Source organism: Penicillium subrubescens (genome assembly GCF_028828155.1).
Source record: "Penicillium subrubescens strain IBT 31985 chromosome Unknown utg000009l_segment0_segment0, whole genome shotgun sequence".
Lineage (NCBI taxonomy): Eukaryota > Fungi > Ascomycota > Eurotiomycetes > Eurotiales > Aspergillaceae > Penicillium > Penicillium subrubescens.
In genome coordinates, this window is record NW_026643159.1 from 53325 (window position 1) to 70053 (window position 16729).

Genomic DNA, 16729 nt, shown 5'->3' on the forward strand with positions numbered 1-16729 from the left:
TTAGATGCTGTAGGAGCTAAGCTTAGTTGTCGTGGAGTGCTAGACTATTAGCACGTCTGGGCTTTAGATCGATTCCTAGCTCTCAAGTCCGTTTACGTAGTGAATTCCCGAGCGATTGAAAGACACCAAATTCAAGAAACCTCTTCTCGTATGAGAGCCCTCCAGAGAAGGGACCATCCCCCCAGAAATGCATGTGCAACCTGCAGGAAGAAGAAAAGGCTATGCGATAGGGGCTGGCCTGCGTGCTCAAGGTGTCAAAAGTACGTCCAAATTGTCCCATTCTCATGTGAATGATAAATTTGCTCATTGATGACTAGACTATCGCAAACATGTCCATGCCACGATCAACAGGCCTTTCAGGTTTCAAAATTAAGAGGGAGTTCCGGGGTTGTAGGGACGTTCGTATTTGACTTGATTATTACCTTGTCATTCCGAGCGCAGCCTCCAAGCATTGCAGAATTAGATAATGTACCTATCGGTGCACATAGCTGATACATACTGAGCTTCAAGAGGCTCTAGTCAATGCAATTTCATGTCATGCTAAGGAATCTCTCTCCAAAAACGATCCGGCGCGAGATTCGAGTTCCTCGCAGCCTACGATGTTTGTACATATGATAAGCAGCAGTAACAACCCCCCTGCCTTGCAAATACCAAGCTGGGGAACGATAGTGAGATTTCTAACCAATATGCATTTATCAGTTAAGGCAGCAACAAGTAGTAGCTAATATGCGGTAACCTGAACGAAACATTCTGGTGTGCAGCTTTGCAGTCATGGCGCTTCTAGTGGTAATGTACCGGGCCCTCAATACGATTGAATGCTTTAAAAGTCTGATGAAGGCGCACCTCCACCAACAGTTGATCTATTTCTCACTGCCAATGCCTCCCGCAGCGTCCGCTCCATTGTTTCTAGAGCCATAGCTTCGGCTAGATCAAGGGGCGTGCTTGCGTCGAAGGAACGAATACCGGGATCAACACCAGCATCTAAGAGAGCCCGGACGATGTTTTCGTGTTCGTTGTCAACCGCCCAGTGCAGAGCCGTCCAGCCATTATCATCCTGAAGATTCCGTATTCCGCTCTCTGCCAAAAGAACCCTGGCAATTTCGTCCTCGCCCGCCTGGGCAGCAAGATGCAATGCCGTCTTTCCCTCGTAATCCCGGGCAAACGTATCTGCCTCTTTACTGAGAAGAAGCTCAAGAACTTTCATTTGACCCCCCAGGACGGCTCTGTGCAACGCTGTATATCCACTTGAATCGACGAACGACAGGTCAATTCCATGTACGATGAGGAGTCGAACTATCAACTCGTGCCCAGCTTCCGCAGCCTCTAGAAAGGCTTCCTTGACGGTCTCATCAAGGGTGGTACCGCTGTCAAGAAGCATATGCGCGATCGTCGCATGCCCATGGAGGACTGCATAGTACAACGGAGTCCGGCCATCGATATCTCTGACGTCTGATCTGACTTTGATACTGAGCAACAATTTTACCGTGTCCTCATGTCCTTTCGCAGCTGTATGATGCAGCACTGTGCGAAGTTTATTGTCGGTAAGGTGCGGATTGCTGCCCCGTTGGATAAGCAATTGAACGACAGCTTCATGACCATTTTGAGCGGCCAAGTGCAGCGCCGATTCTCCATGTTGATTTTGAATCTGGTCGAGGGCCCCGGCTTCCAGTAAAGCTATCGTTATACCAACATGGCCCTCGTTAGCTGCCCAATGTAGCGGGGTCCACTTTGTATGGCTGAGAGCATGTAGATCAGCCTTGTGATTCAGCAACGTAGGAACCATCTCTTCATGTCCTTTTGCTGCCCAGTGTAAGGGTGTCTGTGCGTTGTCATTTATGCTGTCGACATGCGCTCCAGCGTTTATTAGCATATCGGCAATCGTTCCTTTCCCCGAAAGGACGGCAAAATGTAGTGGCGTGGCCCCGCTCTTATCTGGAATTGAAGGACCGCATCCGGCATCTAGAAGCAGCCGCACGGTTGCCTCCTCACCAGCGCCACTAGCTTGATGAAGAGGTGTCTGTCCAACTAAGCTTTGAGCAGACACTTTCGCCCCAGCTTCCAGGAGACATTGGACAACGTCAACGAAGCCCAGTAAAGATGCCCGGTGCAATGGCGTCGCATTCTCGTGACCTTGCAGAGAAGGGTCTGCTCCTCTATTCAGAAGCTCCTGTACGATAGCAATATGACCGTTGCCGGCAGCGAGGTGTAGTGGCGAGTCGCCTTCCTCATCTTGAATGTCGACGGTTGCTCCAGCACAAAGTAGTGCCCGAACTATCTCAAGATGCCCTTCTGAAACAGCCAAATGAAGAGGCGTAAGTCCATGGGCATCATTGGCATCAATAGGAGCTTGGCGGTTTAGCAGCATCTCTGCAATTCGGCTATATCCCTTGATGGCAACCGCATGTAGAGTCGTCCTTTGAGCCCGGCCGATCCTTACGTCTGTAATGGTGGCTCCTTTATTCAAGAGAACCTCCACAACGCGATCATTTCCCGTTATAATGGCATAATCTAGTGGACTAAGTCCATTCTTATGACGTGCATTGATATCGGCTCCCACATCAACGAGTAAAGTCGCCACGTTACAATGACCGAAAGCAGTGGCCCAGTGCAGTGGCGTGTTTCCCTTATCATCAGCGGTGCAGGGATCGGCTCCTGCTTCCAGATAGCGCTTGACAATGCTTGTATGTCCACATACAACTGCAGAAAATAATATCGTTCGTCCATGTTCGCGGAGACTAGATGAAAACGCTGAGACAGCGAGCTCTGCGAATCCCTCCGCGGCTTGCGCGAGAGCCACGACATCTGAGGGTTCCAAATACTCAAATAGTTCCAGAACGATCTCTGGGGGAAGCGGAAGCCCCCACCAGCGGCCCATGTTGAGTGCGATTTTCAGTGAGAATCAGTATAAAGAGTTGAGTCTAGGTGGCCAGTGGCCCCAATCTTGGCGGAACACGAGATTTAGGCCCATCACGTGCGGAAGAGACGGCCTGTGCCAAAAGGGACCGACCGCAAATCGGATAGTAAGTCTTTGACGATGGCGTTTCTAAACATACCTCCATTTCAAAGTAGTCTGGATCAATGTCCACGGATCAATGTCCACGGATCATCGGGTGGATCCTCATCGTCAGCGTCGCGATTACGGCCACGACGGGCGTCGGTCTCCAGCTGGGCGACAGACCAGAACTGTTCCCACGCACGACGCTGGCGGCGTGTGAACTGGTACGTGGGGCTGACCCAATCGTGCGGTGCTTGGGTCCGGACGAAAAACATCAAAATCTGCCGCCATGGCTCGACATGCTTCTGGATGCTGGCCGGGTCCATGTATGCCTGTAATGGCTTGCCGACACTCTGGCCCTTCTCGATGCGCGCAGCGTCACTACGGATGGCATTGCCGGTGGCCTTGGTGATCTCCTGACTGATCTGGGCGACCTCTCCCATAGCGATCCAGATCGTAAAAGCTACGGCCTCGATGCCGTCTGCATCGCCGGCCGGGGCCGCGATGGTATCGAGCAGCTTACCGGGCTCAATATCCTGTAGACATTCGGCCCACAGCGCCCGACGAAGCCATGAATTCGCTTCGTCAACCTCGCCGGCCTGGATGGTCGTACGACCGTTGCTCTGCGAATCTAGCTGTAATTGGTCTAGCTGTCGCGCAATGCGGGTAGTCACGTCGATGGGAGTAGGTGGCTCTTCAGGCGTGTATGGGCTGGGCGGCTGTCGAACATGGATGTAATGCGATCCGGCGGCAACGTTAAAAAATCGCTGGCACACAACGCGCCCCATGGCCTCCTGGAGCGCCTGCTGAACAGTGGGCAATTCCCGCTCTGGGACACGACCACCAACTCCAACGGACCAGCCATGCTCATAGCGCCAATGCTTTCGGATACTCTCTCGGGTTCGACACACATAACCACAGTCCGTAGTGACAGTACATAGTAACCCATCAGTGTAAACGGCTAAGCCTTCGATGGGTCGCTGAACGGATGTGGGGAGAACTAGCTGCGGGTCCTCGACGTATCTACCCCATGTCAACACCGTCTCCTGCACATTGCGGGCATGGGAAAGTTGGATTAAGTGAATGCTACGTCGTAAATGCTTCACGATCTGACTTGGTCGTACAGCATACTGGCATCTGCGACACACAATAACTTGATATTCGGGAAGCTGAATAAACAGCTAGTCGGCGGTTGGGGGTGACATGGCGAGTGTGCCCGGTCGTGTGAATATATATCTTGTACTATACCTGACTAGTACACACTGACTGTGGTAATGGAATGGGTAGTAATGGGTAATGTTGCAAATGATTCAATACTGTTCTTGATGAGTTCCTGTGATGTTGACTACCCCTAAAAGTCTAGATAACCTTCTACGGTCTCGTGACTCAGTTACTATATACATAACATGGTAGTGGTTATGATAATGACCGGGCGATGAGCGCTCTAGATACCCATCCCGGTCGCACCCCATCAAAAATCCGCCAACTTTGACCACGCCAAGATGGACCTTTATGGGGTTGAATTGTTCTAAAAAATTGAAACAATTCCAAGTGAATCAATTTTCTATCAACTGGTGAATTCTCATGCCCATACGTCCACTCAATCAAACCGGGATGCGCAGCCAAATTTAACTGGGATGCGGGCCCCCTCGGCCAAGTGGGTCCCATACTTAAGAAACCAACCCTAAGTGGGATGCGCCCGCATCCCGGATACCCCCATGGGTTAGGCCCACGAGACTCGGTATTCCTCGCGAATTCCAAATGACTGACTCTTAGCCGCATGAAGCCCTAGATTGACCCGAGCCTTAGAGTTGAGGTATGATCGGAGACCTGTCTCAGTGACGACTTTTTGGATTTGACTGCTGCGACCTAAGTTGCCACCGGCTCGGGCCCAGAGCTGAAGCAGGTCGGTAGGAATCAAGAGGCTTTCAATATTCGCATTGGTAAAGGGAAACACTCGTCGCGCATCTACAACTTCCTTGTAGCTGCTATACCGCTGAGCATAGACTAAACCATCTGCATGCATCGGATGGAGCTGACGGACCTGTATGTTCATCCCCGCTAGATCCCGGACACCGCTAACAGGGTGCAGTCGCGTAGCCAGACGATGTTGGAAACCCATAGAACCGACCCAGTCCTGTAAACAACAGCGTTTCCACAGTGGATATTAGAGGGCCCTGATAGACATTCCTTCCCAATATCGACATAGGTTTTAGATTCGTCAAGGTAGGCTAGATTCAGTAGCGAACTGAGCTGCCTACAAAAGTCGTTCCGAAGCTGGGTGAAGTTCTCATGGTTCCAAACCAACTTAGTGCCATATGTCTGTACGACAATAAACATCCCACGGAACTCCGCCAGAGATGGGTGGATTAGCTTAGCTCGCATCCGTTCCCAGAGCTCAGAAAGGTATTCCTCCTTAATCGCATAAGGGATTAGGTCGGTGCCTCCAACATCTCGGGTACGGTGTTCGTTATGCTTAGCCCGCATTTTTGCAGCCCCATGCGCCCATGTCAGCGGAAGGTGCTGCATATATGTTGGTGGCATCACCTCACGGAGAGAAGGGAGAACAATCTGGTCGATCCAGAGAGCATGCTGGCTCTTTGTTAAGTAGGTTTCCCGCGAGCACTCCAGACGGGGAAATGCAATATAAAGCCATAAGTGCTGATCATGGAGGCCCTCAGCGAACCGAATGTGACGGCACTGATGTAATTGCTTGCCGTGGAACAAAACATGGATAGATTTCTGTACGTTGTGCATAGGCTTCGGATGGTAAGAAAACCGGAGTTCTCGGAGGACCGCTAGTGAGCGAGCCTCCGCGATTAAGGCGTCAATGTCAAATCGGATATTTCGAGTGTGGTTGGCGGCGTGGGGTGGGCAGGCACTAAGTGGAGGGACGCTTGGATCTCCAGTAAGAACAGTCTTCCAGAGAGGATCATGGGGAGGTGGTAGGGGATCTGAAATGGACTGGTTAAGTATATCCGGAAGGCCTGACTGGCGAATCCATGCCGCCATATCTTTCATGCTCCATCCACTGCCATGCTCCAATCCTGGGGCTCTGCATCGATAACATGCTGGTTCGTCACCCATATATCGTTCAATCCATTCTACAGCCGAGGGAAATACCTGCTCTGAGTAGGCAAGCGACAGTTCTCGATCACCGCCGATCGATTCCCCATCAGTCTCTGATTCCGACTCCTGTGACGAGGCTTCCGGAAGTCCATCACTAGACTCGGCCCAGGTGTCATTCTCAGGCAGAAGAAATAAGCCGTCTTCAGGTAGTGGAATCAGCCCCGCCATGTTCGACTGTGAGGAAAGACCCTCCGCTAGCTGTGCTCTGTCCGAAGCCAATTCCTCTCTTAGGGGCGACTGAAGGCTATTTCGCTCCTCTAGGGCCGCAAACTGGGTCGAGGATAGATTTGACAATGAGGAAGACGAGGTGGATGGACGAATAAATGGAGACAAGCGTAGTCTTATGTCGACACTTAATTCCCTTACATCGCGGGGGCTGTCATCTTGCTCATATGCATACACCGGGCTAAGAGATGGTAGGTCCGGCTCTTTAGAAAAAGCTTCACTAGGAGCCAAGAGTATCGAAGGCGACCCTAGATGCACTGCGGGAGAAGCACCCTTGGTGAGAGCTCTCCCGCGCTCCATTCTATCAAGTGTTGACTCGTAATCGTTAGAGGGACTGTTTAGAGAGCGGGTGGTTTCGTTTGGATGAGGAGAGAGACCCAGATCCGATGAGCAGTGGCGTGATGGTCCTCTGTCAATACAATCCCCCGATGGAGATAAAGTGGGACCTATCAGAGAGCTGATTGGAATCTGACAAGAATGTATACTGAGTTGGTCCTGAGATATATTATGGCTACACAGATCTCGCGTGGGGTAAAGATTCGGTGGATCTGGTTCTAGGAGTGTGTTCAGGTCTCCATTGTGAACTGAGGGCCTATGGTTAGCTAAAACCTCTTTATACTGATAGAGGTAATCACTCTGCTTAGCCGCTTTCTCTGCTTTTCGACGAGCTCGCTTCTGGCGCTGCCGCTCTCGTGCACGCTCCTTAGCCACTTCTATAGGGAGGCGGGGATGAGACCGTTGGGGGCATATTAACTGAGACGGATCTTTGCGCGCTATAGTACGGGTATAATTGGCGAAAATAAAGTCACTAGCAAGATGTTGTAGATAGACAACAGTGAAGTGTTCGGATAGATTGCTGTTGAAGGAGGGACTTGAGAAATAATATCTGCCCCTGACTTTGACAGGGGTTCAGCTTATTTGACCAGGGTTCGGTCTATTTTGTCGGGGGGTCGACATTTTGACAGGGGGTCGCTGACTGCCATTGGCCGGCACTCCACTAGCGCCCCGCACGGGCCCCTCGCTGGGGCGCCGGTTGGCAGGTTCATAAGGTGTATGACAGACCTGGGTTGTACTCAATACTATTAGCGGAATATTGATGAGTGCTGTTTCAGGCTTTCTTGCTGCCGGATTCATTTTCCTGGTCATATTGATGGTGACGTTTAAGACACAGCTGGTGTTTGCCTAAAGGATTCCATCGACACTAAATATCAACTCACTTAGGCTGGTTTAGTGGTTCAGCTACTACCTCCATTGTGGCTAATATGAGTAAACCTATTCACTGATATTTTTCCAAATGTGAGATCAACATTTTCAAGATAGCATTAGCCTGGTCTGAACGTCCCTCACTTACACACCGGGTGCATAGCTCTAACATTCTGATGATTGCTCCAGAGCTGCATAGTCGCCCCTGTATTCGATCGTACCCCAGCCTATAGCCAATAGCTCTCTTCCAAGTTTGGATTGCTTTGGCGGAAAGGCCGTCTTCTTCCATCCTTTTTGCTTGAATTTCATACGCTGTATAGTACCCTCTTTTCAACAACCAGCACTGTCGCGCAGAACATGTTTTGTTGTGCTTCTTGCTTTGCTTCCTCATCTCATCAAGAATAGACAAGACATGTCTCTGCTTCCACTGTGCCGGATATTCATAGAAGTTCGCAACCCAATTAACAGGAAAATTATCAACGAATTTAAGCCACCAATATGTTAGATGCAACGCTTGATGGCTAGAATCTGTCTTGCTTTGATTGCACTGTTCACGACGACGAGGGAGCTCAAATAGTAGCTTAGCTCGGAGTTTAGGCTCATATACCTTTGTCTGTGTGAGATACTCAACCAATAATGGGAGAACGCAATCTTCACATTCGCGCGAACCATCAATGAAAGAATCGACAATTGCGTCGCAAAATTTCGAAAGAGACGATTGAATAGTAGAGATGTCACCGTTGATCGTCCAGAGATATTCAACCATCTCGTAAAATATGACTCGAAAGGGATGAGATGGGCTGAAAGCATATTGCTGAACCCAATAACGCAGACAGAAGAGGAGGCGATACATAATTCCGGTGTGCTCGAAGGCGAGTTTATTCATGAGAGCGAACATTTGAATGATCGTTAAAGGATGTTCCTCTTTGATGACTTTCGGAAGAAAACCGGAAGCATGCTTCAGAAGTGGACGGTAGAACTTTCGAAGAAGTCGAAAATAGCTGTTCTTAGAGACCGAGTGTATTCTTAACGCTAAGTGTAACACTCGTTTGAATTCCTCAAATGCCCGACTGCTGTCCTGTCCGTCCTGACGCTGATATTCTCCGAGTTCATTCCAAACCCACGAACCGGAGTTGAATGAATCAATAATATAAATCCGGATAGCACGAAATATTATATCTGGGCGGCCTTGGCCTTGTGGCATCTCCGGCGCTGCGAGAATGGTACGAATTGATTTGTTGCTATTGTTCTTAGCCCAGCCCCATTTAGAGAACTTTTCCTTATACATAGCTTCACTAGGTCAATGAGTTAGTTACCTTCCATTACGCCGTAGTGAAAAGATGAAGTCAGAAACCAACCTGGCCCAAAAATTATAATGATCCTCCATTATCCTTCTGACATGACGCAAAGACATCCATTTGATATAGTAATAATATTTAACGATTTCAGCGTATGGGCCCCACGTGTCTTGAACTGGTGCTCTCAAATGAAAAGGTAGATCCGGCCCTTGTCTTACTATTGGAGGCATGGGGTTCTCGACCAATCCTCCATCCTCGTCACAGATCGAAGGAATCATATCTGGCAGGTAGAATAGAAAATCGGGGTAACTGGAGCCCATGATAGAGAAATGGGAAGTATAGAGTCATGCGAAAAAGGTAAAGGGTTGGGAAGATGATCTAACTCTTAACTATCCGTTGGCAAGTCATGATGACATTGTGAGCTTACTAACATTTTCCTGGAAAGCCAGCCCGTGCTTCAATTGGCTCAACTCTAAAAAGTTTCCCCACCGATGTAAGCATGCATGTCATTGGTTAGCTTAGCTGCCAACCGTGGATCCTGTTCAAACTAAAACCGAAATGGAGACAAGAGATATATTGGATCCGTTTACTACGCTCGGGCTATCATTGAGGTTGATTGAATACTTAATCAATCTCAATTCCACAGAAGAATGACTTGTAAATTTTCCACAACCTCTTAGATCCTGACTCCTTGGGTCCCTCTGTGTACTTTCTTGTAACACAAGCTCTCCTATCCTGTGCACAACGCGAGACAAAGCTGTCACAACATTTCGCTAGCCATAAATTTGACGAATTGATCTCATAGATCGGCAAGTTACAGTGCGGGATTTCAATTGCGTTCATAACTAACATAGCATAGACTACCGTTGCTCAACCTCTTCGCTTGTGGGCCCATTCTGCCCATCACTGTTATTGTGAAGCTTGCTTCTCTAACGGCTAATTTTCTACGTTTGCCTGCGGCAATGGTTGTGTCTCTTGCTGTTGGGGCGGCAGGCATACCTACGCCTGCCGTCATGCCGCTCTTCTTGAAACTATTTGGAGGCGCTGTGGGCAGTGGGGGTGCGATTTTAAGTGGTGCCACGGCTGGAGCAACGACTGCGGCAGCAACTCTGACAACTGCTTCTGGCATGGCCGGTGCTGTTGTGGGCTCGGCTGTAACTGGCGGAACAGTGTCAGGGATAGCGGCCGGAGCGGTGGGAGGCACGATAGCCGGAGGCGCGGCATCAGGGGCGGTGACGGCGGTTACATCGGGTGCTGTTTCCTCAGGTTTCTGGACGGGAGTTACAACCGCCTCCACGTTCATGGGACCGGCTGGATTAGCTTACGTCGGCGCTGATGGGTACACCTGGGACTGCTGGAAGCCTGTTGTGCTAGATGATTCGAACGGTGCCTCCAATGGTATTGCACTTCGTGACCTCTATAGTCACCCGAATATCCGGCGAATAACTGTTGATTGCAAAGGCTTCATCGCCGAGAACATCCGCGGTGGCCTGTTCCGCCTGTCCCCGGTCGAGGTCGAAGGCACTCTCGCCTTTCATGCTTACCCAGTCTAATTCTCACATAATTCTTGGACTTGGGTGACCTGTACATTGTTACTTTATAGAATGAATGGATAGCACGGCTTATGTTGCTCAGTTAAGACCTGACTCGTACTCCCGATTCTATACTCTATTACTAAATGCACTCGGGGGCTCATTGCAATTCTTTGCGCCCTGATTGGCCCCCCGTGCGTGCTCCCGCCGTCCGACGTGCGTGTTGCGCGCCCGCTGAACGAGATACACCGTTTGTTTCGCTTTGATAGGATGCTACCGGGACGTGTCCGCGGAACCCCGTGGTGCTTATTTCATGCCCCTTAAGCTCTCTCCACCATTCAATGAATTTTCACACCGCTACTTATGTCCTCGGGTCACAAGCGATAGCCTTACGGGATGGCTCTCTTGTATGTTAGGATATAATACTCGGAGTGTTTGATCTCGATTCGCTAATTCTATTTTTTTCAGAACTTAAATTTGCTCTTTTGTTACAAAAACTGATCATCATCGCTTCTCAAGTTGGAGTCAGGCCAGCGGCTCCGGAAGTAAAGGTACATCGTGAAGACCTGCGAACAAAAATACCTACCCCGGTTGTGGTTCGCCTCGGTTGACGATAGGGCCGACGAATCCTTCGGTCCCACGCAGCATGACTTTACGATTCTTGACGAGCCTCTCTCGGGATTTTCGACGTGAACCTACGCGAAGTGTGGCAAGTTAAAGTTGGGAATCTTATAGAAGTAGACAGTGCTTTTAGCTGTTTGGGGAAAAAAGAATTGGGCATCAGAAATACGTATTAAACAACCAGAATGGGCTTGGCTAGCAAAATAGCAGTCCCGGACGGCGAGAGAACCTAATTGCTGGATAGGCCGGCATCACTAGTTTGAAGGTGATACGTGCTGACACTTATATTTCATAGCAACAATACCATTCCAAGAACCAAAACTTCCACAGACGGGATGTGACAGTAACCAGTAATAGATTTTGAGAAGGTCCTTCGCTCAGGGCTATAAATGGAGTTTGTGTCCCGTTAAACGCTGGTTGCTAGAGCAGACATTATACAAATATATATTTACGCGCTCTGGCTTTTCTATCATCCAATAAAACGCTAGATATAGCCATGCATCCAAGCCCGCTGCGACTGCAGGAATTTCGAAGAAGCTCAGCCGAGCCCCCAGGGGTGATTCGATGATAGGATGGCTCATACGACTGACCCTTCATGTGGTTGCCTCCTATCTCATATCCATTTACCGACTGGGATCTGGTTGGTTTCCCAGTTTGATTAAGAGGGATGTTTCTTTCTAGGTATGGAGTAGCGGTGTGGATAATCTTATAGGGACTGCTCGGCTGATCTTGGACGGATATTTCAATACTGTGGCTGGAAGAATACTATGTAGTTAGGGGTGTAGACATCCCGAATCGGGGTATGGGTAAGTCACAAATTTCAGCCGCCGATCATTTGTAGAGCCCCATGCGGCAATTCTGATATACATATTCAGGTGGAGGCAGCTGGTAGTGGGCCCAAATGGCAAGAGAAGACCCTCAAAAATCTTGTTTCTCTACTTTCTTTCAACCGGAACTGTGGGGCCGATGACTACACCTTCTGCGTCTGATGGCTGATATGTTGAGTAACTGTCACAGAGTACGGGCAATCATTATAGGCAGAAGTGTGGTATACGACCATGATACCTCCTAACTAAGTAGCTATCTCCCGTATAGGTTTAGTTATGTATTCTGAGCCCATCACCCAAATTGCCAGTTAGGTGACCTGTTAATATCCTATTGGTGCACTAGTATGACCCACTAAGCAGTATTCCGACAACACTCTCCGTTTTCCACTTGGTATCACGTGGCGAGGCGCATCTGCACGTAAAGCCGCTGTCTCCCCTTTGATTTACTTTGACTTGCCATGCCTCTCAATCGGATTCTACTGTATCTGCAAACACAGTGAGCCCAATATCTTCAGAGTCACTTCCCATATGGAATGCATATCGGCCGAGATTATGTCGATGATCATGGAGAATCTGGATCTCCAGTCCCTGATATCACTCTGCCTTGTCTCGAAATGTTTCCGAGACTTTGCACGGCCTTTGGTGTTCAAAACTGTCAAGGTAAGCTCTAGCCACCCCGACATACGGAAGCGACTTGGTCTGTTGTGGGAAGCCATTTCTAGTTCCAGCCCATTGACCAAGTTGATTAAGACTTTCATGCTCAATGAATGGGGACTGGACCACGCCTTGTATGAGAAGGTCTCCCACTTTGCACATCGTCTAAAACCAATACTTCCAATGACTGCTTTAAATCTTCGCTATTTATGCCTGCCGATCGACAAATTTACACTTCTTTCCCTTCAAGGGCTTCAGTTTCCCAATCTGCATGAGTTCTGGGGCGAAGAGCATCCTGATTTCAGATCAGACGGGGATGAGCTGTTCAAGCTGCGGCCTTTTAAGTTTGCTCCATCTATATCAGCGCTTCACCTAAAGGGCTTTCGATCGGCCGGCGCCATTGAACTGTCGAAAATTGAAGTTGCAGCATCTGGAGTTCGAGAGTAGCTGTTTGGATTTTGACGATATCAGCAAAATTTTCCGGCATTGCAAAGGGTTAATGACATTTGAATATCGCCATCCTGTATGGGGGGTTTCGGACATTGATTCCCATTTTAACGCATCCCAGATCGTTCAGGCCCTTACTCCATTCAAAGACAGCCTAAAATCACTGGTCTTGGAGTTTCCTTATTTCGTCGGCACCGAACACACGGATCAGGACCTACCCGATGAGCTTGATGATACATGGGACCTATCCGATGACCTTGACGATGCTTAGGGGCAACTGGGATCGCTTGACCGTTTCGCTTATTTGAGATCTTTGAGAGTTGATCACCGTATTTTATCAAGGCAGTCTGTGTTCCCTGGTCACTTGGAAAATTTGACAGTCCGTCTGCTTGAGCCCGAAAGGGAAGCACTTATCTGCCATCTAGGCCAGTTAAGCCGTGTAGTATTGCTTTCGCTAAAAACTGTTGATTTCGTTTACCCGCTTGAACCTTTTGATGGTATTGATCTTCAGAGAGCTGGATTTCGAGACGAAGCCACCGCGACTGTGGGTGGACCAGAAGGGATTCGTTTCATCTGGTAATATGAAAACCAAAAGAGATCCTCACTCGACGTTTTGAGTATCTCGTGCAACGGTCACTCCGATAAATGTTACTTAGATTAGCGCAAAGGGTCTATCGTAGACATCCATAGAAGGACAAATTGTAAGGGGAGCAAAAGTGCCCTCAGGTTCTACGGTTACATTCTGAGCTGAACCAACCTGGTCGCTGCTGGATTTATTTAGCATCGCTGGTGGTTGAAAAGATTCATAGTCATGGAGGTGGATATAGAGCGGCGAAGGGTTTGAGTGGGCCGGAGAAAATGTTAGTGGAGGCGGAAGCGTCTACACAAAACCATGACTCAGAATATTCATGCAGAATATTCATGAAGTCGCAAGAAATGTTTTAGTTATGTCAAATAAAGCTAAGTAAAGGTCATTCACACGTACATCCTATCACTACATTAACCCAGGTGCGCGGCGGGCGACGTATTAGATCGATCATTTCTTACAGGCAGCTTGCTTAGAGCTATAGCTGCGCTAAGGCTCACAATGAAATGTCCATGAAAGGGCGTTTGAATCCCCGGTTTCCAATTGTAACATCATCAGCCCTCTAAATGGAGGTCAGGAAAGGGATTATTTGTACGCAGACTCGTCTTCGGCGTACATCGAGTCATCACGAACACTGTACGGGGGGAGACGAAGTTATCGTGCATTTGCTTTCCATGGTGCTTCTGTCGCTGGATTCGATGTTCCCATCATGCAAGAGCCCGAGACTATCTCCTCCATACTAATATCATCTGCCTCCCGGCTACAGGCATTGACCTTCTCATCGACGTTCTTGCCGAGACCAGCCTCCACATCGCCTTCAACCTCGAAGCCATCAGCAGTCGCCTTGTTCCCAGAATCGGCCCAGCCGACCAAGGCCTTCTCGAATGAAGAGGGGTCAGTCGTCTTGGCACGCCAATTTGATTTAAAGGTGGGGACAAAGGATGCGGGACTGTGAAAGGGCCTCCGTAACACTACTCTGGGTTCAGAGAGTGTCCTATCGATTTAAGCATTGCAAGCATTTCGCTAGAATCAAGGACAATAGCAGACGAATCCTGATCATCCGCAGGAGCACCAGGAAGTGGTTCGATGGATACCTGCAAGACTCCGTGTTCCCTTACTTGCTTGATTTTCTTCATGGTAGCCATACCCATTGGATCATCGTTCGGAGGCGTGGGCGATTTTGTGAGGTCAGGACCTGCGTGTGCTGCAACATGCTCTTGAGAGTTCGTCGCCATAATCGATTTCTGGGACAGGAAATGAAGTTGCTGAGCCAAACGACGATACACGTGCTAGAGAGGACAAATGTTGAGTCAGGAAGGAGTCATGATAATGGACGGTCATGGCTTACTCAAGTGACCCTGTTGTGCGATCTGAGATGGGGGGCCCAGGATAGTCCAACAGCCAACTCGGGAATGCGAGGGGTTGGCTCAACTTAAAGAAAGTGTTATGCGCCTCTTGTACTGTAAGGTACCGTAGAGTAAAAGCCTAATATTTAGTCATCGACTGCGTGATAGTGGCGCTGGGATATGCGTTTGGGATTGTACCAGGACTTGTTGGTACTTTCTCGCGCGTCTTTGGCTGGATAAATTACCCTGATGCACCTGCATCACCCACGTGCATTAAACATGTCTCATCGTAAAGATCAAGCAACTTATTTGTTAAGTTTTAGAGCCTCTGAGGGAAGATCAACCCTAGGCGACTTTTAGCCACGTATGTGCCTTGAGCTGGCTCTACGACTAGACGATTGGCTAGTAAATCCCCCGGAATATGACTCACGACCTTTCAAATTCTCTGGGTTTTGACGGGTCACATATAGGCAATACACAGTCGTGTGCCCACCTACAGCGCCTTCCTTTTGTCTCTCTTCACCCCAGAGATACAGTATTCTGAGTAAGAATCTGGAGTATCCTCTTTTTTCACTCGCACTCCTTAAAGCCTAATATTCCTTTGTGGCTATCATAATATTTTGCTGCCTGCGTTGCTGGGTTGTAGGTGATGTACGTAAGCCAGACTTGCTCTCACCCTAGATTCCTAGGCCACCGCACTTGATCCACTTTGATTACGGTTCGTATACTGCCCGTGCGCGCGAGAGAGCTCCGAACTGAACACAGAAAAATATATAGAACCTTAACTGATCATTCAATTAGTCGCGCATGAGATACAGAAGAAACTAGGAGCGCGAGGGCAGAAGGAAATGTCGTTTCTTATGGAGAACATTGATGTAAGCTGGATGGCCAAGCGCGGGTGATTGCCGAGATAGTCAAACGCGCTTGTAATTTGACAAAACGTTACAATCAGAAACCACACTATGACTGATCGCTCGGTTTCTCAATATTTTACTGTTCAAATCCTCTGGCTTCGTACACGTCACCCTATGTTCGCTATCGGGTCATCACAATATAAGTTTGGCGCCAATGTAACCGTATTCACTGTGATCTGTGTGATTGTTGCATCAACCTCTGGCAGTATGGGCTAGTGATTGCCTTGGGCGAATGAGATGGGGAAAAGGATTCAGCAGAACCAATCTTGAATGCAATGGGTTAGTTCATTGGAGAAGGAACGAATGCCGTGGGGGAGGTTGAAAAATCTAAAAAAGACGCTAATATATTAACTGGACAAGGCAACATTCTACGTTTTACATTAACCTGCACATTAAACGGCAGGACCAAGCTGGAGTTGTCGGTTTTTGATTTGCGAACAATAGACCCGAATATGAAAGGCGCGGATAGCCAGAAGGCTCGATCACCCACATGTTCACCCATCCATCGTTTGTAGCTTCCATGTACCACTGTAACACAAGTAGAATCCCCGAATGACCTACCTATTGCTATCAGTTGACTGGCTTGAAGGCTAGACGACTGGGCGGAGAGCTGGCCTATCCAATATTTTACTATGAGGCGTCCTAACAGTGCAGGTGCTTATGGAGTGATGTGTCAACTGATGTGCAGTGTGGGCTAGGCGCTAAGAAAGCACTGGCCGTGCGCAGCTTGTTCGCTAATGCATGGTGGTCACATCTATCTCCTGAGAGCTTATTAAATTCCTGTGCGCTTGACGGAATGAGGCTCGATAGAGCTGTGCCTTGTCAAAGAAAGGTTTTCGATAGATCAACATATCGTATTAGCGGTCGTCCACGCTATCACCATTCGTTCACAGCGAATCATTAATTCCATCCCCCACCTGTCTTCTCTAAAACTAGAGATAGAGAGGCCCAA

At 48.8% G+C, this 16729-nt stretch overlaps 6 protein-coding genes across 6 annotated transcripts; all 6 read right to left on the reverse strand.

Moving 5' to 3' along the window:
• Positions 1-820: 820 nt before the first annotated feature.
• N7473_011119 (uncharacterized protein) lies at positions 821-2875 on the reverse strand (the record flags this gene model as incomplete). The annotated part of the gene is made up of 1 exon (XM_057157058.1): positions 821-2875. The coding sequence occupies one exon, from the start codon at positions 2873-2875 to the stop codon at positions 821-823; it is 2055 nt and encodes a 684-aa protein (XP_057004180.1).
• A 200-nt stretch (positions 2876-3075) lies between these two features.
• N7473_011120 (uncharacterized protein) lies at positions 3076-4132 on the reverse strand (the record flags this gene model as incomplete). Its single annotated transcript, XM_057157059.1, has 2 exons — positions 3076-4104; positions 4127-4132. The coding sequence occupies 2 exons, from the start codon at positions 4130-4132 to the stop codon at positions 3076-3078; spliced, it is 1035 nt and encodes a 344-aa protein (XP_057004181.1).
• Positions 4133-4718: 586 nt separating this feature from the next.
• N7473_011121 (uncharacterized protein) lies at positions 4719-5021 on the reverse strand (the record flags this gene model as incomplete). Its single annotated transcript, XM_057157060.1, has 1 exon — positions 4719-5021. The coding sequence occupies one exon, from the start codon at positions 5019-5021 to the stop codon at positions 4719-4721; it is 303 nt and encodes a 100-aa protein (XP_057004182.1).
• A 35-nt stretch (positions 5022-5056) lies between these two features.
• On the reverse strand, positions 5057-6292 carry N7473_011122 (uncharacterized protein; the record flags this gene model as incomplete). The annotated part of the gene is made up of 1 exon (XM_057157061.1): positions 5057-6292. One exon carries the CDS (start codon positions 6290-6292, stop codon positions 5057-5059), a length of 1236 nt encoding a protein of 411 aa, XP_057004183.1.
• Positions 6293-9710: 3418 nt separating this feature from the next.
• Positions 9711-10388, reverse strand: N7473_011123 (uncharacterized protein; the record flags this gene model as incomplete). The annotated part of the gene is made up of 4 exons (XM_057157062.1): positions 9711-9746; positions 9854-10120; positions 10176-10220; positions 10278-10388. The coding sequence occupies 4 exons, from the start codon at positions 10386-10388 to the stop codon at positions 9711-9713; spliced, it is 459 nt and encodes a 152-aa protein (XP_057004184.1).
• Positions 10389-14171: 3783 nt separating this feature from the next.
• On the reverse strand, positions 14172-14752 carry N7473_011124 (coatomer protein complex subunit alpha (xenin); the record flags this gene model as incomplete). Its single annotated transcript, XM_057157063.1, has 2 exons — positions 14172-14466; positions 14490-14752. 2 exons carry the CDS (start codon positions 14750-14752, stop codon positions 14172-14174), a joined length of 558 nt encoding a protein of 185 aa, XP_057004185.1.
• Between the last annotated feature and the right edge of the window lie 1977 nt (positions 14753-16729).